The following is a 21,270-nucleotide window of genomic DNA, read 5'->3' on the forward strand; positions in this document are numbered from 1 at the left end:
CAATACCATTACTCAATTTTACTTCAAAAGTGTTATTGGTATCATGGATAAGGTAAGGATATAATCATTATTTTAGTATTTATATTTATTTTGTCTTATGCATCCAAAATTGTTTTTTAAAATAATTATTTTCACATAAATTTTAATTTTTTTTTAAAAATAATTATTTCCATATAAAATTTATAAAAGTTTGGTTAACATTAATAACTTTGAAACTCGATTGTTTCATTACGGTTTTTCACATAGTGAAATTTTCATTTATATAAATACGACATGATTATGTTAAAAAAGATATAGCTCAAAACACTTTAATTTATTTGGACACCATGAGCATTTTATTAAATAACTCACAACTAAAATAATTTTTTTTGACAAAATATTTAAATAAATTTATTTATATTTGTATATTTTTCATATGTTGAAAAATTTTCAATGTTATGGTTATAAGCCTTATATACGAATGAGTTTAAGTTTTTTAAGTGTGTTTTTTGTTTTTAAATACAAACTAATTCAAAAACTTTTGTCATGTCTTTATAAATAGAAATATTTTGTTAAAATGGATAAAATAATTCCCAAAATTATGAATCTAATCCTTGAGGAGGCATCAATGCCCTTTACCATTTCAAGTATTTTTTTATACCTAAATGTAACATTAAAAAAATTATGAATTTTAAAAACATTTACATAAATTCCCAAAATTATGAATTTAATCCTTGAAAAATAACATATTTTTTTTACATAAATGCCCTTTACCATTTCAAGTATTTACATATAAGTTTTCAAAGAAAATGTTATTTTTACATTAAAAAAATAGCAAGTTCTTTTTTGTCAAAATGAGACAAAAAAAAAAGAATTAAATTTAAAAAATTAGATTTTTAGTGAACCTTTTAATCAAAGAACCCTTATAAATAAAGGTAATTGTTTTTAATATAAACTGAAAGGTTTTTATTTATAAAATAATAGGCATTAAGTTCCAAAAAAAAATCTTAAATAATCAAATATTAAAATGAGAATGAACATCGCAAGAATTTCAAATTTCTAATAGTAACCTAAAATGATCATATCTAGTACATTTCAAGGAGTCATTTTCCAAAATGCCAAAATTGACCTCAATGCAATTCCACCCAAACCCTAGACTTATGTTATATTCAAGCTTCAAATTGTTTAAAATGATTTGCCCTCAACCTAAGTTGTAATTGAAAGGAAATATTAAATGGGATCGTTAGCATTTCACATCCCTAGACTTTCCCACGAAGGCATATTCCAATACATGGCTTAGTGATTCATTCATTGGTACATGTAATATATGGCTAAATATCTCAATGTCCCAAGTGGGTGTTGGTCATTGTTGTTGGCGTGAGTGGTGAAGAGGAGACATCACACATTCAAAGCTTATAAGATAATTAAAATTTGTTGGTGGGTTGCTATTTCACTTACACATTCATCCTTATCAATGAAATTGGTGTGGCACCAGCCTTTATATCCTAACCATTTGCTTAATTGAGATCACCTAAATAGGGTAAATAATACTAACTTTCTCTAGGTTAAAGGCAAAAATAATACTAGATAGGGGAAAAATGAGAGACAATTTGCTTAATTGAGATTATCTAAGTAGGACAAATAATACTATATGAGAGAGAGAGAGAGAGAGAGAGAGAGAGCTTTCTCTAGGTTAAAGGAAAAATGATAGAGAAATTAAAATTGATAAATTATTTTTACATACTTCTTCAAGTTTATTTTGAGAGAAAAATGTATTAAAGTTGATAAATTATTTTTACATATTTTTTCAAACTTATTTTACTTATATTTGAAATCATTTTCTTAAATTTTTCTTTATAAGACAAGGTTGCTTTGAAGTGGACAAAGTCTAAATTGAGTTCACCGTCACCTAAACATTCCAAAAAATATGGTCCCTAACCACCAACCAAATGGGCTGCAGCACCAGAATAAATACAAGAGTCCATTTCAAAAGTAGTTGTTGGTAGCATCTTATAAATCACTTTATTTTGTGGGCTTTCATGGATGATGCGTTACTTAATAAAAAAAAATTGGAAAAAAAGAAAAAGACAAAAAAAGGGAGAATGTGCAGATTGGGAAATTTTCTATTTTTGGATTTCTCAATCAAATGATTCTGTTTGCTGTTGAGACGTTGCCAACCTGGCAGTTCATTTCATTGGACTCAAGCCTTCGGATTTGTACATCAGGGGTAACTTTCAGATGGTGGATAAGCCCATTGGGCCGATTGGGTTGGGCCGTCGCTTTTTCACTTTGTTGGGAAATATCGTTTAGCTATGTATAATGTGAACGGCCATTTGGCAAGATGTGCCATGCTGTTGGGCTTGGCCCCCACCTTGAAAGCCACGGCTTTGTTGATAACCACACCATATATTATAGTTAAGATTAATTCTAAAACATTTTCTTTTATTTTAATTAAAAAATAAATAAATTTCTAGAAAAAAAATTTTACTTTAAAAATATGAAACCAAAAAAAAAAAAAAAGAATCAAATCATATATAATCTCAAGATCAAATTATGATTTACAAAGTAATGGCTTCTAATGACCCTGGTTTCTAGCCCATCTTTGGGCTTTCCTAATCGGCCCAAACCAGATATTTTACCTATGACTGAAACTTCCGTTACTCTTCAACTTCAACGGTTGTGTGGGCCATACTGCGGCGGGCTTGGTCCCACATTATGGTCCAACGGCCTTTTCAAAAAATACAAGGCCCAAGGTCAAAACGACACCGCTGTAATACTGCCCCACAAAGGCACCCACTCAATCATTGTACCAACGCCAGCTAAGCCAGAAACACCTCCACGGCCACGTGGCAAAAATTGAACGCAGTTTCAGACACGTCCGGAACCGACATCGTCACGCAAACATTTCCGCCGTCTTTTCCAGTTGAAAAACCGTTAATCGCGCCAAATTTGAATATCATGAAAAAAATAGAACCCCCAAAGAAGTTGATAATTACGAAAATGGGCTAGTCGGTTGCAGAGGGCAGTGGGCAGTGGGAGAAAAGTCGCCTTCCTTTTTGCTTCAACATCCCACCTCTCTGCAACCCCACAATTTTTAAATATTATCTCTACTTTCCTTTATTTATTCCCTAACCCATTTTTGCCCTCACCATTTTCTTACAACCCCCAACCCCTCCTCTGACCTCTCCTCTCACTTCTCATTTGTGTCTGTGCCTGTATATATATAAATAGAAACACTACAGAGAGATGTGGCCACAATTTCCTTCTATGCATCAAACCCAGAGAGCGTAATATCTTGGCCTTGTCTTTCTTGGCAGATTGATAAGGTACACATTTTTTCTTTGTCATTAATTTCTTATAATTCAGTTCCCACTTTCAGTGAACATTCTAGTTGCCCTCTCTTCTGCAAACTCCTACCGAATTTCTGAGGCGTTTTTTGTTAACTTGTTAGTTGTTTGTGATTTCTTTTGGCATTTTAGATCACATTATTGAATGTTGATTTAGATTTTTTTTGTAGAGATCTGTACTGGGTTTTCCTTCTTTCCAGTTTTTCCCCGTGTTTTTTTTTTTTTTTTTGGGTTGGTTGTTCAATAACTGATTTTCCTGGACATGGACAATGTAGAATGGTGATTTTTTCAGCCACAATGGTAAATTATGGCAACAAGTGATTGTAGTTCTGTTGCTTATTTGTGGAACATTTTCTGATTTTGCTATTTATGGATGTGGGGGGACGTTTCCCAATCATTGTATACTTCAGATGTTTGAGTAGGTTTTTCAATGTGATAATTGTGGTCCTTATTTGGGTTTTTTATTTTTATTTTTTTTATTCGTTTTTAGGCAGTCTGATGTGTACATAAGATTCTGTTTAATTTCAGGACTTGTCCTTGATTTGTAGTTGGTGTAAAGATGCCTGGACTTGTAATGGATGGACTGCATAGAGACGGCATGGCAAATTACACTCCTAAAGAAGGTTTCAGTAATTCTCCAGTGAGTGCTTTGAGTCCACAGAGTCATGAGAGTGGGTCTATTGATCTGGTTATTGATGGTGTGATCAATACCTCCATCGAGCAGCTGTATCACAATGTATGTGAGATGCAGAGCTCTGATCAATCACCCTCTAGACGCAGCTTTATATCATATGGCAATGAGTCAAGGATTGATTCAGAATTGTACCATCTTGTGGGAGGACTTTTTGGAGATGCGGAGGTAATGAAAGAGGTTGTAGTGATGAAGAATAAAGGAGAGGATAATGAAGGCAATTTGGTTTCTGAGAAAGAAAATGGTTCTGTTGATAGAAGGACTGGAATAAAGGATAAGACCCAATTTGCAAGTGAAAAGTCTGTTCCTTCACTGCAATGGAAGAGGCCTTCTTCTCATTTGCATTTGGAATCTGAAGGATCCCCTAAATCAAATCCTAATGAGAGGCCTCCAATTGATAAAAGGCGAGAGAGGAATTTGAGAAAACCAAATGGGGTTATTCCCATTAGGAAGCAAAAGAATTTTGCTTCAGGAGTGAAGTTCCACAATGGAACCGAGGATCTCCTTGAGGCGGGACTAGATAACCCAGACTTGGGACCATTCTTACTTAAACAAACAAGGGATTTGATTTCTTCAGGGGAAAATCCCCAGAAAGCTCTTGAACTGGCTCTTCGGGCAGTGAAATCATTTGAGATAACTGGGAATGGGAAACCCAATTTGGAGCTGGTCATGTGTCTGCATGTCATAGCTGCAATATACTGCAGCTTAGGCCAGTATGATGAGGCAATTCCTTCTCTTGAGCGCTCGATTGAAATTCCTGTGATAGAGGAGGGGCAGAATCATGCTCTTGCTAAATTTGTTGGATGCATGCAGTTGGGTGATACTTATGCAATGATAGGGCAGATTGAGAATTCTATACTGTGCTACACAGCAGGTTTGGAGATCCAAAGACAAGTCTTGGGAGAAATGGACTCTCGTTTTGGTGAGACTTGCAGGTACTTAGCTGAGGCTCATGTTCAAGCATTGCAATTTGATGAGGCCAAGAAGCTTTGCCAGATGGCTCTCAACATCCACAAGAAGAATGGCACACCTGCTTCTCTTGAAGAAGCAGCAGACAGGAGACTAATGGCGCTTATCTGCGACTCAAAAGGAGATTATGAAGCTGCTCTTGAGCATTATGTTTTAGCAGGCATGGCAATGGCGGCAAATGGCCAGGAAATAGATGCGGCATCCATCGATTGCAGCATCGGTGACACGTATTTATCTCTGGCTCGATATGATGAGGCTGTTTTTTCCTATCAGAAAGCGCTCACTGTGTTTAAATCAACTAAAGGGGAGAATCATCCAACTGTGGCTTCAGTTTTTGTCCGCTTGGCTGATCTATACAACAAGGTAGGAAAATTAAGGGAGTCCAAATCTTACTGTGAAAATGCCCTTCGGCTTTATGGAAAGCCCAATCCTGGAATCCCCTCAGAAGAGATTGCCAGTGGTTTAATTGATATTTCAGCTATCTTTGAATCCATGAATGAGCTGGAGCAGGCACTCAAGTTACTTCAGAAAGCCTTAAAGATATACGGTAATGCCCCAGGTCAGCAAAGCACAATTGCAGGAATTGAGGCCCAGATGGGGGTCATATATTATATGATGGGAAATTACTCTGCCTCATACAACTCCTTCAGCAGTTCCATTTCAAAGCTTCGAGCAAGTGGAGAGAAGAAATCTGCTTTCCTTGGGATCGCTCTGAATCAAATGGGCCTTGCCTGCGTGCAGCGTTATGCAATAGGCGAGGCTGCTGAGCTGTTTGAAGAAGCAAGGAGTATTTTGGAAAAGGAATATGGACCATGCCACCCTGACACATTAGGGATTTACAGTAATCTTGCTGGCACTTACGATGCAATGGGCAGGTATAAACCCTTTCACTACATGTTTTCAACATCAGCATGAGTTGCCTACTGAGTATCTTCACTAGTGTTATTAACTATAGTCTTCTTTTCAGTGATTGACTTGTTTATACTTCATAGTTTTAAGAAATGCTAGTCATCATAAATTTTTGGTTATGTCTTATGGTTGAAGTATGGCATCATTGCTCTTTTCCCTGTCTATTATAGATATCATTTGTTACAAAATGTTGTGTTTGAGTCCTGTTTTTTTTCTTCTGTCTGTTCTGTCTTGACTTTGAAACGAGCCAAGACAAGGTTGTCCAATGACAAATGTTGTCAATCTTTGATGGCTATATTGAAGTCCAAATTCCCATCAGATAAGGTTCTGTGAGTAGAGTTTTTAAACACCTTTACACCCTGTTTGGTGGTTGAGAAGATACATGAAAGGAAAATTAGTACTTAGAATATTGCAATTATTGGATTAGAGTGGTTGTAGTAGGATTCTAGTTTTTCCTATATTTTTTTCTTAGCCAGCAGAAGGACTTAGATATAAATTTGTCATTGGAACTGGATTATCTTTAACTCTGATTATTAAACATCTCTTGCTTTCAAATCATATTTGCACAGGTTGGAGGATGCCATTGAAATTTTGGAATATGTTGTTGGGGTAAGAGAGGAGAAGCTGGGGACAGCAAATCCTGATGTAGATGATGAGAAGAGAAGGTTGACAGAGTTATTGACAGAAGCAGGCAGGGTTCGGAGTAGGAAAACCAGGTCACTACAAACCTTCCTTGACACCAACCCTCAGGCGACAATAAATGATGCCATCAAGGTATTATAAGCCAATGATTCAACGATGTATTTATTATATTCTTGTAAAATATGCTTCAGAGAAAAGAATACATGTTAGGTGGTTGGTCGGATTTTTAGATTCTTGCTGGAAAAATTGGGGAAACGCAAAGAATGAAGGTGACAAAGGGGATTTGGCACCAAATTCTTGATTATACTACATATGGGGTTCTCATGAAAAGTTGCATTTATATTCAATTGTGCAAGGAATTGTTGAAATTCCTCTGTCAAATTGTTGTTTGTATGTCTCATGTTTTAATAAAGAAATGTTGGGATTTCATTTTCTTTTCTTGGTACACCAAACTGCCTGATGGAAAACTTGAACTGAGAGTTAAGAATAGTGGCAAGTCAGTTTCTGCATCAATAGAGAATTCCATCTAAATGGAAGAACACGTTCCTTGAAAATTCATTGAATTGTACTACAATCCGCCAATATTTTTTATGACCAGTACGCCAGTGGTTGGCTTGTTACACCGTGACTAGGCCTGCTGCTACTGATGGCAAGCCTCTGATACTGGAATTGGTGGGTCGGAGAAGGAGCCATTGAGAATGGCTTTTGCAACCCATTCGTTGGCCGCCTCTGAGTAGTGTGTGCCGTCCCAGCTAATGTGCCTGGATGGATGTTCGCATGGAATACCATAGACTGTTCCATTCACCACTGCTTTCTGCCCACATTCCGCATGGTAACCGTAGTAACTACCACAACAGAAGTTCATCAGATCAACAAAACCTGCCCATCACCATTACCCAAATAATTAGGAACTTGTTGATACATAAACATGGCTTAATTTTAGAAAAAACCTAAGAAATATCACTGCATTGTGATTGGTTTTTCTGGAGTTACCTAGATCTTTTGCTTGGCTAACCAGTGAGTATTTAACCGAATACACATCCACATATGTGAATGCTGCATGAGGAAGCTGTGCCCTTAGCTTGATGACCATGTCCTTAAGCTGCTTGTTGAATTCTTGGGCCACCTTATTATGAGGCTTCACGCAGCCGTAACGGTCCAGATTTCGGGGTTTTTGTTGGTAATATATAACACTGTATGGCAAGCAACCGATTGGGCCTGTGTTATGTATCCAAAATGTTCTTGCACCTTCCTCATATAGTTGCTGAAACATGGAACACCACCATAAGTTTCAAGCTTGAATATAACTGTTTGATCATGCCCAAACTGGAGACAAACTGACTCAAAATACTTACATGTACTACTCCAGACAACACATTGAGGATATCAGGAATGGAAGCAAGCACTTTTTCCTCATTTGTGTGCTGAAAACCATAAGCAAGATCATTCTGCCCTATGTCAATGGTGTATAGTGCCTTTGAGAAGTCCCTGGGCCTTGGGACTTTGCTTTTGAAAGGTGGTGTAGTGCCTAGACATGACAGAAACAAGACCAACCATGCCCTGTTAGTATGATTTCAGTGCCCAAAAAGGCCGCATGCAAGCTAGAGAAAGAGACTGACAGTTATGGTTCAGCTGCTGATACAGAGCTGTAGTTTGAGATTTAAATCGTTTGAACTGAGCGAGTTGGATCTCAAGGTGGAATGGGCTATACCCCCCTGGCCTAATGGATGAACCCCCAGTCGCAAAATTTGCTCCATGCCAGAAATTCGTCCCCATGGAATCCAAATATGCATTCAAATATGGTAAGCCCAGTGTCTCACCTGCGCTGAATAAAACTTAGAAGAAAGACAACGACTTGAAATATTTGTATAAAGAAAATATGGACTTACTTATGAAGTCTAATATTAGGCGACCATCACAAAACCTTCCTGAAGCCTTGCCGAAGAAGGTTTCGCCATTGGGCAGAAAGACCTCACTGATGGCTGCAGACCGTCCTCCAGTGTCTGAATTGGAGTCACCAAAGTTGAAAATAGCCGGAAAGCTGCATCTCCATGGACCATGACCGCCCATCACTCCCATACACTCTCCTGCTGATCCTATAATCAATAGGCCAAACAGCCAAAACAGCTTTACAGACTCCATTTTTTTTCTTTTCCTTCAACACCAGCTAACACAAGAATCCTCACAGCGCTCCACTGAGTTATAGCCACTGACAAGTGAGATGTGATCTGTTGTGTTCAAAATGATGAAGTCATCTGTGTTTGATTGTACCTAAAAAGGTAGTAGGTTGATTTGCAGACAGATAATAAATTTGGTCTTAGTTAGGATAAAATAATAAGAGAAAGATACGATTTGTTTCTTAGTGATCATCCCATATATTCAATTGGGTTGGACCCATTTGAAGAAAATTTTATTATTTTTAGGGAAATGCTACATCAACCATGACCGGGTATTTGATCAAAAGGATAACATAGCCCATATTTTGCAGATAACAAATATTAACCCATCAAATGGACTGCATTGTTTATATGATGAAGGCTGCAAGTCCGTGACTTCACAGGCCACACATGATGATGCCCCCAAGCCCTACATCTCACGTCCTTCCCAAGTCATGATGACCCTTAATGTATATTATCCTTATTTTGAATTTATGGTAAGGGTTGTGACAAAAATTTGACTATAAATTGAATATATTCACATCCAGAAGGTGATGTTTGAGAAATTTTCTCCTAGTGCTTTCAGAGTTTGAGAGTCATTAATGAAATGATTGAAGCTAATAGCTAATGGGGGCGATTATTTGAAATGAGTAATATGTAATAAATGTGAGATAAAAGAGAGAATGGGCTTGTGGTTGATGAAGGGACCCTCGACCGTTTTCCATGAGAAGGAGTAAAGGACAAGACTCAAGGCGTGTCACCTACGACTTATGAGTTTGTGTGGGTTGGCTGTTGGTCCCCTTCCCTCCTCATTTGGTTTAGGACCACGCGCACTTCATTTGGATGCAGTGGGGGACTACATCATAGTTCCAGGACATGGTCCACTCAAATCACATCCAGACATTAATGTTGGATCAGTTTTTTCTGTACTTCTCCCTTTCTATTTTATACTTAGTTCCAGAATTTTCAGTTCCATTATTCAACTATTTCTTTTGAGGACTTCCCATTTTCCTTTTTTCAGATATGTTCTAAACGTGACGTGATAATTGATACATGGGCATATCATAAACCAGGAGGATCATTCGATCTTCGGCTACTGAAGAACAATCTTTTGTGACTGGAATTCGGGCAATTAGACTTCTATTCTTGGATTGTTTAACAGTGAAACCTCGGAAATGCCTGTGCGGATGTGCTCATATTAGACCCAAACCCATTGCAAAAGTACTTGGTCTCACTTTTGGGATCAGGTATTAAGCCTTGTTATTATGTTCCACAAAGATCCCTCAAATCACAACTTGAATTATGTCAAACAGGACATCCCCTATTACAGACTTTATTTACTACTTTTTTTTTCCATGAACATAGCCAAGGCAGATTATCATGACTCTGATGGAATCCATTTATTTTTGTTCAAATTCATACCAGTTCAGCTATGTCTTAAACCAACAATACCTCCACATACTTATAGCTCATGCACCCTTCTGAATTATATGCAATGGACCAAGACAATTGAGTTGTTGGATAGCAAACAATGACCATGTGTTTGGGCTAAGAACAAGCATTTGTAATTGGGACCGGAGGATCAGACAGTGAACGGCTGATAATCTTGGTTGCAACCCATCGATTGGCAGCCTCAGTATAGTGTATGCCATCCCAGCTAATGCGAGCCCAGGGATCATCACAAGGATTACCATACACTGTCTCATTCACTTCCATGGTAGACCCACAGAAGACTGGATAAGGAAATAGACTACCACAACAGTAGTTCAAAGGGTCATCAAAGCCTGCCATCACCACACAGTTTAGACCTGTCATACAGATTATGAGTGAGCCAGAACACCACATTACAGTGGAATATTGTTAACAATGAGACTCACAAACAGGCCTACCTTGATTCTTTGCATCGCTGATTAGTGAAAATTTAGCTGAATAGATGTCAATGTTGGGTTACACTTACACCGTCCTTTAGCTGCTGGTTGAACTGAGCAATGTCGTTTTGGTACTTGATACAACCGTACTGGTCAAGAGAACCGTTCATGGCTTGGTACGGTCGAAGAATCTTGCCCCTTCATCGTAAAGTTGCTACAATGTCAAGGATTACCATAAATGAGATGGTGATTACAGGACCATGAAATGCAACCGAAGAAATGGCAATGAATCAGAGGGAGTGTTGTTAGAATTTGAGAATTTTTTAGATACTTTAAGAAATCTTTTGTATATTTTGTTAACAGTAGAATTAGTTGAAAAGTTGTGAAGACCCGTATTTTGTGGAATTTGTTTTTGAAAAAGCTAGATGTGTTAGTTGGATTTGGTACTGACTTAACAGTAATGTACCTAAAATTGTAATATTTATGTCATCATATGAATGAAATTGTGTGTTCACAAGTGTTTGTTGCTTACCTGTAGTGCTTGAGTGAATTGATTAACTATGTCTGGAATAGTTGCTCGAACCTGCTCTTCTGTCTTGTTTTGGAAAGCATATGCAAGATCGTTCTGGCCAATATCAATTATGTACAAGGCCTTTGAAAATTCACTAGGTTTTGGGGGATTTTTTATAAAAGTACGGCAATTTTTTTAAATAATGTCTAAATTATCATGATAAAAAATAATTTTAAATTTATGTAGTTTTGTCCAACGAGAAAAGAGAACAAATTTATAAGTGAGAAATCGTCTTTTGAAGATACGATAGTGACGATTTCCAAAATAATAATAATAATAATTCTCACTTTAAATTTTTTTTTAAAAAAAAAAACACCTAACACAAAAAAAAAAATTCTCACTTTAAATTTTTTTTTTTTTTAAATCTGAGTGAGAAATTGTCTATTTAAGAGACGATTTCCATAAAAAAAAAAAAAAATTAAATTCTAACTTTAAATTTTAAAAAAAAAAAAAAAAAAAAAAAAACCATGTGGGAAATCTCTCTTAAAGAGGCGATTTCTCACAAAAGTCATTAAAAAAAAAAACACCTAAGTAGGAAATCGAAAAAAAAAAAGATTCTCACTTTAAAATTAAACAAAAAAAATCTAAATGCGAAATTGTCTCTTAAAGAGACGATTTTCACACAAAAAAAATTAATTAATTCTCACTTAAAAAAAAAAAAAAAAGCATGTGGGAAATCGTCTCTTAAAGAGACAATTTCCATACAAAAAAAAAATTAAATTCTCACTTTAAAATTAATAAAAATAAATAAATAAATAAAAACCATGATCGTCATACAATTTCCCACAAAAGTCACTCTCCCCACAACAAAAGCCAAAAGTGAGAAATTCTCACTTAAAAAAATAAAAACAAAATCTTAAAATTTTTTTTTTCATTCTTTATTCTATTTATATAATAATTCGATTATTATAAATATATATTATAAAATTAATTAATTTTATTTACAAAATTTAATTTATAAATAATATACTAAATTTAATATAAGGTAAATAATATTTATTTATTGTTTTTTTCTTTCACTTTGGAATTAAAAAAAACTATTATCAATTTTATGTGAAAATTAAGTTTAAAAAAATTGTTATTAATTTATTAAATAAAAAAATAAAAAAACAAAAATGTCAGAAACGATTTTCAAAAAAAAAAAATTTTAATTCATTTTTCTATTCCATATTATACTTATACAATAATACAATTATTAAAAATATATATTATAAATTAATTAATTGTATTTAATTTAATATAAGATAAATAATATTTCTCTTATATTAAAGTTAGTATACTATTTATAAATTAAATTTAGTATATTATTTATAGTTTTTTTTTAATTCCAAAGTGAAAGAAAAAAACAATATATAAATATTATTTATCTTATATTAAATTTAGTATATTATTTATAAATTAAATTTAGTAAATAAAATTAATTAATTTTATAATATATATCTATAATAATCAAATTATTGTATAAATAGAATAAAAAATGAAAAAAAAAATTTAAGGTTTTTTTTTTTTAAAGTGAAAATTTCTCACTTTTAGCTTTTGTTGAGGGAGGGTGAAAGAGACTATTTCCCACATTGTTTTTTTTTTTTCTTTTAATTTTAAAGTGAGAATTTAATTTTTTATTTTTTTTTTATGGGAAATCGTCTCTTAATTGAGATGTTTTTTTTTTTTTTTTAATTTTAAAGTGAGAATTAATTTTTTAATTTTTTTGTTGGACAAAACTAAATAGATTTGGAATTATTTTTTTTACCATGGTAATTTAGGCATTATTTAAAAAAACCGCCGTACTCTTCTCAAAAATCCGGTTTTGGGAGACAGGCTGCATATGATGAGATCATCCCTGAGCCAAAGATGTCATCTGTTAAACCATGAGAGTTAGCACAACAAATCATTCAAGCTCGGTTTAGTTGCCAAGAAATGAAATATGGCAACAGAAAGCGAATTGGGAACCCCAACAAAGAATAGGAATGCAGTCTTACAATCAAGCATTTTCTAGATGCATTGGATATGAAAAGGAGAGGATTCTTAACTGACCGGAATCACTGAGGTTCTTATAAAGCTCTGTGGTGCGTGATTTTAATTGTATGAACTGGGAGACTTGAACACCGAGATGGAAAGGACTAAAATCACCAGGCTGAATGGATGAGCCTCCTGTTGCAAAATTTGCTCCATGTCTAAAATTGGTTCCTATGGAATCCAAGTATGCGCTCAGGAACGGTAGTCCCAAGTTCTCAGCTGCAAGGGTTTAATACCAACTATTAAATGATATGAATTCTGAAATCAAAATCAGGTAGTTTATATGTAGAAATATATGTTGAAATCCACCAGTTCTGTATAACATTTATGTTGGGACTTTAATGGATGATCTACTATGTAAAAAAGCAACCAAAGCACCAGTTTTGAGTTCCAATTTCATGTTTAGAGGCACTTTTAAGATACCTATGAAATCAATGATAAGACGCCCATCAGATAATCTTCCAGAAGGTTTTCTGAAGAAGATTTGGCCGTAGGGAGGAGGTACCTGAACAAGTGCAGCAGACCACCCTCCTGTGTCTGAATTCGAATCTCCAAAATTATAAACAGCAGGGAATGCATAGCTTGATGAACCACCCATAACCACAACTATTTTCCCCAAAACCAAAAGTGGAAAAATCCAGAACACCCTTTCAGAATCCATGATGTTTGTGCCTTGTGAACAAATACACTTCACCCAAAGAATGAACTCTTCCCTTTTTGCTTGTGTATGCTGCAACCTTCTGAGTGTTATATATATACATACATATCTATATATACATATCACCAAGGTGGCATTAGAGTGGAGGACAGCTGCAGATCCGATTGGAAAAATAGAAGTGGATAGGTAGTGTTATTTCGGCTAACTGGACAATGTAGATTCCACCAGAGTTCTAATAAAGCCAACAAGCATAGCATGGCTTCTGGGCTCCTACCAATATGGATGATATCAAGGTCAAGTGGCAACATAACCAACATTAAAAACAGTAGCTCAAATGGCATCACATCCATTGTCCTGTTACATGTCTTTGTCTCCTTCTTACTACCATATTCAAATCCTGGACTCTCAGAAATACTTTACAATTGCTTTCTTCAATCACAATAGGGAATTCTCTGTCGGGTTCTGCCATTGCTTTGTAGTAGGACAAATAATCCTCCAAAGCTATTTTAACGTTGTGGGTTATAAAATATTGATATATTAGTTTTTTATAATCAGAACAAAAGAATATAATTTGGGATATGGAAAGGGAAGGGGCAGCTTATGACAGAAGATTACTTTGAAAGCCTGATAATCTATCTGATATTGATAATGGCATTATGTTAAAAATTCCAAAGTCAGCATTGGGGTTTAAGAAGAAAAGGATAGGAGGAGATGCTCTGTTTGAGCCTCATGCCTTTGATCCATCTTTAAGATTCTGGAACCTCATTGCTTCTTGGTAACAAATTGGGTTCTCAGCAGATTGAGTGGATATTGTATCAAAAATCACTGCTCATGTAAAACTAAAAATTTCAGATGCCAAATCATTTTAGAATTAGGTTCCTCTGTAATTGGTTTCTGGGCTCACAGGAACTGTAAAGCCATCTTGATCTTTGTGGAAAAAGAAAGGAATGATTTGAATTACCAATTTCTTTCGCAATGGGGGGCATACCATTCTTAAAAATCCAGCTGCTAATGACTTAAGGAAGGGTAAAACAGGGTAACAAGATCTGCTACCATGTTGTGAGTTCAACATTATAAAGATTATTCCTTTCCTAGAAGGGTTAAGAAGAAGAGAAGGCATTTTCTCACTGCAATCATCTACCAGAGGAAGAGATATCTTGCAAGCCTGATACTTTGTGACTGAATTTCAGTCACTGTACATGGAATATGGCCACTTCAACCTTTTGGAAAAATCAAAGACAACCCAAAAGTTGGGATAATGGTTTGCCATGCATGAAACCTGGCTTAGGAAGTAATGGATTTCAAGAACCTGTGCAAAGGAGTGGATGTCATAGACATTCCTAGGATGAAAAATAAAAATGATGTCTTAACTATATGAACACAATTTATAGGAAACATTTTCTCAATGCAGCTAATTGTAGTCATGATAATTTAAATATAACAGATCAATGACTGTAACTTACATGTTCAAACATACTATGCCACATAATCATGAATTTGCAAATTCCTAGTTACTGAGACTAATTTATGTAAGTAGCAGGATGAGAAGACCATTTTGTTACTGGCCTGAACACAATTTCTTTCTTTATTTGAAAAAATGAATCATATATATCTCAAATTGAAAAAAACAAAACAAAACAAAACAAAAAACAAAAAACAAAAATAAAACAAAATGTAAAAAAGGAAGAAAGAAAAAACTAAGAAAGTAATCTGATGGAGGTTCTCGAAATGCTGCCAAACTGCAGTTAGTCACACTTCAGTTCTTGCTGAAGGTGAATTTCCAGACATAAAAAGGTAAATGGTATCCTATAAATACAAGTTTTGGCAGGAAGAGTGGATACAGACCCTGTGCATCTAATGGATATGCTGATTATGCAATTGTCGTGAACTCCAAGTACCATTCATAGGGGAACATGGGAAAATAACTGTTGGCAGCCTCTTGCTTTCCACCAAGTGAGGAAAATCAATGGTGTAGTGAAGTCCCCGACTCTCGTGCCTAGCAAGGGCACTGCTTACTACCAGCTTTGCACAACAGAAGAGGTTCCTCATTTCACAAGCTTCAAGTCCCACCATTGTTGGCTCCCATCCCTGCTGGAATAAGTACTGCTCCCACTTAGCCTCCAACTCAGCAATCCTCTGCTCAGCAGTTTTCAGCCTTCTTGTTGAACGAACAATTCCTACATACTTCCACATGATTGATTGCAGTTCTTTCCTCACTTTTCTTGTCCCACTTAAAACATCGTTCATTATATTGCTCCCAAGTGAAGTTGGCACAACAGGTTCTGCCCACCAATTTGAAGCACTGAGATCCAGAGTGGAATTACTCATGTGATCAATTGAGGGCTGCACAGCTCTTCGTGCAAAAACAAGTGCCTCAAGCAGTGAGTTGCTTGCAAGTCGATTTGCTCCATGCAAACCCGTGCATGCAACTTCACCTGCCACATACAGGCCTCTCACATTTGTCTCCCCTTGGAGTCCAGCACGAACCCCCCCACACATGTAATGAGCAGCTGGAACCACTGGTATTGGTTGGCGGGTAATGTCTAAACCATACTTGAGGCACTCAGCAGCAATGTTAGGGAAGTGGGAGAGAATCTTCTCTTTGGACTTGTGGCTTATATCAAGTAGCACATACTTCTCATTACGCTTTTTGAGCTGGTCATCTATACTTCTTGCTACCACATCCCTGGGAGCAAGCTCTGCTCTCTCATCATACAAGGGCATGAACCTTTCCATGCTTAAATTATAGAGGATGCCTCCATCACCCCTGACAGCTTCAGTGATGAGAAATGCATTTTCTCGTGTTTTGGCTGGTGTTATGGGAAGACCTTCATCAGCTAATGCAGTTGGATGGAATTGCACGAACCTGAAAAGATAAAAATAAATAAATAAATAAATAAAGGAATCCCCCAAAACCAGAATTACTATGTGATCTTCTAATAGAAAACTGGTTGGGCAAGAGGAAAATTATTACACCTATGCCCAAACTATAGCTAATAGAATTCCTTGACCAAAATAGAAGCGTTAATCACATACAAATGATGGTTGTCATCCTAGAGACCTTTTAATCAAGGTGTCAAACCAGCCAACCACTGCAATTCCTAAAATGTTTTGTTTCTAAATATATATGTATATATGTAAATGTGTCTAGTGTGCAAGATGGTGTTGAAAAATACCAAACAGGCCTTTAGTTTTTCACAAGCTTCATTATCATAAAATTATTTTCGGACCTCAAATCATCATAAAATTATTTTTGGATTTCAAAAAATGATTTGATCTCCATATTTTGGAGATTATTAATATTTTTGTAGTTATATCGTTACAGGAGATAAAATTATGCAGTCATATGCTATGACGAAATTGATGAACATCCAGGTCCTCTTACATTATCATAAAATGTCAGCCTGTCTAGCACCATATAGTTGTTTATTTAATAGGACAAGTATGATATGGTGATAGAAAAGAAGAGAGTATATATTCTTCTAACAATAAACTGAAGGTTCTCTACTTACTCCATGTTGGAAATTACAGCCTGGGCACGATGTGCCATAGCTATTCCATCTCCAGTGGCTACCTATAAGCATATAGCAGCAATGAATTCAATAAAGGAGCATTAGACCTACAATCAACCATTGTCGTTCTATCATATATTTGAACAAAACAACATCAATAAAAGGGAAAATCAAACTTTCAATTCCAATAATTATTTATCCTACAAAATACATGTATACTATCCAAGTAGAGTTGGTCATAGTCTACTAAAAGCAGAAGATTAGATGTGTAATACTTTGTTAAAGAAGGAAGGGAATGAATATGAGAAAGAGAGAGAGAGAGAGATTTGAATTCTCTTTTTACATTGAACTTTAGAAGTAAGGAGCCATCCAGGTTCAATTTTGGGTAATTTGATTTTTATTTTTACTAATCAAATACTGATACATTTTGTAAATGTTGAGACATGCAAAGCATTGTAGCAATCTTGAAGCAGCATACTGCAAATTCATCGACAGGAGTTTGCAGCTCTCCAAATAAGCTAGTATCTTGCCAAGATGCAAAAGTGTTTCCAAGGTAGAGGTTATAGTCAATTAATTTTTTTGAAAAAAAAAAAAACAATATGATACCAGAGGATTCGTGGTTGTTGGATAGATGTGTCCAGCTCCACCTGAAGCAAGTAAAATCACTTTTGCAATAAATCGTACCACCTAGAAGAAGTACAGGACAGAATAAAGTTTTGAGTAGAAGGAAAAATGAGGACCATAATAAACAGAAGAAAAAAGGTTTAAGGACCATTGCTTTTACCTCTTGTGTTTCAGTATTCAAAGTGTCAACACCATGACAAACTGTGTCAGAACCATCCTGCAAGCCCAGTATTAAATATGTTAAAGTGTGAACCCTGTAAACTATTAGCACTACCCCTGAATAGTGAATACCAAAACTGACAGCACTAAATCTATACTACAAAGATCTTATGAAGACCTTGGCAATATTCACTTGTCCCTAAACATGTTTATACACTATGTAAAAGCTAAATACCAATGTAGACTATATACTTGGCAGTAGAACTTTATATTTTTGTATGGAATGGGATTAGAACATGAGAAGAAGTGAACCTGAGAAGTCAGCAAATCTATTGCAAAATGATGTTCAAACATGAAGATGTTAGGATCATTGACAACTGCCTCCAACAGAGCCCGTTCAATCTCCCTTCCAGTCATATCAGCGGCATGAACAATTCGGTGATGAGAATGCCCTCCCTCCCTCGCTAGATGCAAATTTCCATCTTCCCCATGATCAAATGATGCACCCATGGCAATCAATTCTCTAATTCGGTCAGGTCCTTCTGTACAAACCACCTAGAGAATAATAACAAACTTGAGGAGAAGCTCGATGACTCATAAGAAAATTGTTAATGATGCTAATTGAATAATATTTATCTGGAATTTCTGACACAATGTAAGAACAGGTATAGGTGCAAAAAAGCGTTCTTATTTCTAATTGCTCAGAACTTAATAGTATAATTAAGTCTCAACATGCCGTGAACAGAACACAAGGAGGGAACTATAAAGAAAAATGAAAAATCCCCAATCCAGAATTGTTGAGAAGTAACTCAAGGAAGACACCCATGATAATGTACTACAGTATTTTTTGCTAGTACATTTATTATAATCAAATCTTATCCTGTACAGAGGATTGAATTTGGAGGTATCATGTATATCAGATATATGCATCTAATATTAACTGTTGCATTTCAGGAAAAGATTCTTCTCTTAACCTTTTTCAAAGCATTTTTGAGTTACATTCCACCATGAAAATTACTAGAATTATAAGAACAAAAATATTTATTCCAGGCTATATTGTTAACCTGATTTCCCGATACCCCATATTTTTCCCCTTTCCTACCAAACTTCCTCCTAAATGGTACCCACGCCTGGAGGAGTGCACATTAAAATTTAATGGGTTTGGCACAGCACACAAAATTTTCAAGTTTGATCAACTAAGCAGGATGTGAAGCCCATGAAAAAAATGAATGGCAATCAATTCTCTTACCAAATAGCAAAGATGATGAATGAATGAATGACAGAGCGAAATTATCAGTCTAGAAGCTTACTCTAACAGTCTCCTCATCACATAGATAAGCTCCTGCTATGATAGTGTCTCGCATATGACTCTCCACAGAATCCAAAGGGCATAATACAGCACTAACACCACCTTGAGCATAGTTTGTGTTGCTTTCATGAGGCTCTGCTTTAGTTATCACTGCAACAGAACCATGCTTTGCAACTTCAAGAGCATAGCGAAGACCAGCAACTCCACTGCCAATTACAGCAAAATCAAAATACTTTACAGAGCCATCGTTCAAGTATGATGCACTGACTGCTCTTAGGGGTTTCCAATTGTCATTAATTGAAGATTGGGGAAAATTACGTCGCTGGATCTGAAGGACTTTGGATAGCCAAGAAGACCTGGGAAATCATACAAAAATAAATAAACAAATAAAGCATTTAGCACAAGGGTAAGAATATACAGAAAAGCTCTATCTTAATGCAGCAAACAGACAAAATTATTTTGAGATGCTACATGATTTGAGCATATGTAAGATATGAAAGCATAAGGAAATTGAGACCAACCAATGGCAAGTTGTAAATCTTCCAGTAATAGAAATGATATATGCTATTTTTTTCTATACAAACCCAGGAAAAAAAATATGAAATTTCAGTACATCTCAAGTATCTCTTGTACTCAAAAGCAAACTTTTAATCGGTGCTCATTTCTTTAAATGATAAGGTACATAGTAGTTGCAGTGGCATCAAATTCATATGAAGACTCGGATAATACTAGGAAAGAGATCCCAAATAGATACCCTGAAAGCCCTTTCTGTGGACATCCTTTGAATGTTACACTGGAAACCCAAGAAGCCTGGCCACAACTTTGTCCCCTGCACACTGTCTCTCTGAAATGCAGTTTGCTGCTTCCTGCAGCTACAGCAGTTGTCATTGCAATCCCTCTACTGAGGGACAAGAGCAAGAGGAGAAAAGAAAAATCAGTAATTCACTTTTTCTTTCCTTTCTGAGAATTGAATAGACATCAAATTACCAACAACTACATGAACTAATATAAGGCGAAAAGGCACTAACAGATAAAAATGGAATACAAATGTTACCCAGTTTCCTAATCAAAGATCTAAACTAAAAGAGCATGAATGAAAATCCCGAATTTCAAAACGTGTATTCATGAGTCATGATTGAACAAAAACTAAACAGACTAAAGGAAAGCTATGTTTGGCTGCTGAGAAAACTTGGGGGGAAAAGAGAATTAAACTAAATCTTGAATCATAAAAATTAGTATTGGGTGACCCACAAAGCAAAAAAGCTTTGAGGGCATGGTTCACAAATACAACAAAAAGGCAAAACTAAAAACAATCATGTCCGCCAGCTCCCTCGTTTGGAATCAAAGACAATAGAATAACACATGATCTCAAAACAAAAAAGGAACTATCTTGCTTCATCGAAACAACCCCATCAATCATGAGTGCCAACATCACAAAAAACAAAGGAACCCTCGAATTATTTTGACAAAAAACTACGAGTCGGGCATTAAACAGAATAGCTGGCTGAGAAAAAAACCAGAACTCACAAAAGGGTTGGGTTTCAGATACTCAATAGTCGAAGCAGAGCTATCTGAACCTGGGTCTCCTCCTTCCTCACTCTATTTAACGGATCCTGAGCGCAAAACTAACCAACCAACCAATGAACCAAATCACAAAGATTCTGAGAATATTATATCAGTCTTTATTAAATTAATAAATAAACGATAAAAAAAATGAAGATGGGTTGAAAAAGAGAGAGGGGCAAAGCAGCTGAGGGGGAGAAAGAGTCCTACGTTTTCGAGGCGCCACACGGCCCACACCCGACTTTCCTCTCAGCCATCCTTCAACTTCGCGCCATCCTTACGAGCGCCGTCCGTTTTTGT

At 35.8% G+C, this 21,270-nt stretch overlaps 3 protein-coding genes and 1 pseudogene across 8 annotated transcripts; 1 reads left to right on the plus strand and 3 right to left on the minus strand.

Annotated features, from left to right (window-relative positions):
- Nucleotides 1–3,130: 3,130 nt before the first annotated feature.
- LOC117930194 (protein KINESIN LIGHT CHAIN-RELATED 2-like) lies at nucleotides 3,131–6,971 on the plus strand. Of its 3 annotated transcripts, none has more exons than XM_034850705.1 (3): nucleotides 3,131–3,305; nucleotides 3,817–5,861; nucleotides 6,465–6,971. In XM_034850705.1, the coding sequence occupies exons 2-3, from the start codon at nucleotides 3,886–3,888 to the stop codon at nucleotides 6,676–6,678; spliced, it is 2,190 nt and encodes a 729-aa protein (XP_034706596.1). In that variant the 5' UTR covers nucleotides 3,131–3,305; nucleotides 3,817–3,885; the 3' UTR covers nucleotides 6,679–6,971. The 3 variants fall into 3 exon arrangements, with proteins under 3 accessions (XP_034706596.1, XP_034706594.1, XP_034706595.1); XM_034850703.1 differs by having other exon boundaries at nucleotides 3,855–5,861; XM_034850704.1 differs by having other exon boundaries at nucleotides 3,875–5,861.
- An 84-nt stretch (nucleotides 6,972–7,055) lies between these two features.
- Nucleotides 7,056–8,852, minus strand: LOC117930196 (GDSL esterase/lipase At3g27950-like). Its single transcript, XM_034850710.1, has 5 exons — nucleotides 8,427–8,852; nucleotides 8,157–8,357; nucleotides 7,893–8,065; nucleotides 7,531–7,801; nucleotides 7,056–7,416 (listed from the first exon to the last, which is right to left on the minus strand). The coding sequence occupies exons 1-5, from the start codon at nucleotides 8,677–8,679 to the stop codon at nucleotides 7,178–7,180; spliced, it is 1,137 nt and encodes a 378-aa protein (XP_034706601.1). The 5' UTR covers nucleotides 8,680–8,852; the 3' UTR covers nucleotides 7,056–7,177.
- Nucleotides 8,853–10,039: 1,187 nt separating this feature from the next.
- LOC117930197 lies at nucleotides 10,040–13,788 on the minus strand (annotated as a pseudogene).
- A 1,707-nt stretch (nucleotides 13,789–15,495) lies between these two features.
- On the minus strand, nucleotides 15,496–21,248 carry LOC117930195 (L-aspartate oxidase, chloroplastic). 4 transcript variants are annotated; one of them, XM_034850707.1, is made up of 9 exons: nucleotides 21,181–21,248; nucleotides 20,935–21,032; nucleotides 20,162–20,308; nucleotides 19,409–19,763; nucleotides 18,411–18,653; nucleotides 18,100–18,156; nucleotides 17,922–18,002; nucleotides 17,316–17,377; nucleotides 15,496–16,669 (listed from the first exon to the last, which is right to left on the minus strand). In XM_034850707.1, the coding sequence occupies exons 3-9, from the start codon at nucleotides 20,293–20,295 to the stop codon at nucleotides 15,658–15,660; spliced, it is 1,944 nt and encodes a 647-aa protein (XP_034706598.1). In that variant the 5' UTR covers nucleotides 20,296–20,308; nucleotides 20,935–21,032; nucleotides 21,181–21,248; the 3' UTR covers nucleotides 15,496–15,657. The 4 variants fall into 4 exon arrangements, with proteins under 4 accessions (XP_034706598.1, XP_034706599.1, XP_034706597.1 ...); XM_034850708.1 differs by lacking the exon at nucleotides 21,181–21,248 and having other exon boundaries at nucleotides 20,162–20,305; nucleotides 20,935–21,131; XM_034850706.1 differs by lacking the exon at nucleotides 21,181–21,248 and having other exon boundaries at nucleotides 20,935–21,131.
- Nucleotides 21,249–21,270: the final 22 nt, after the last annotated feature.

Source organism: Vitis riparia, chromosome 14 (assembly GCF_004353265.1).
Source record: "Vitis riparia cultivar Riparia Gloire de Montpellier isolate 1030 chromosome 14, EGFV_Vit.rip_1.0, whole genome shotgun sequence".
Classification (NCBI taxonomy): domain Eukaryota; kingdom Viridiplantae; phylum Streptophyta; class Magnoliopsida; order Vitales; family Vitaceae; genus Vitis; species Vitis riparia.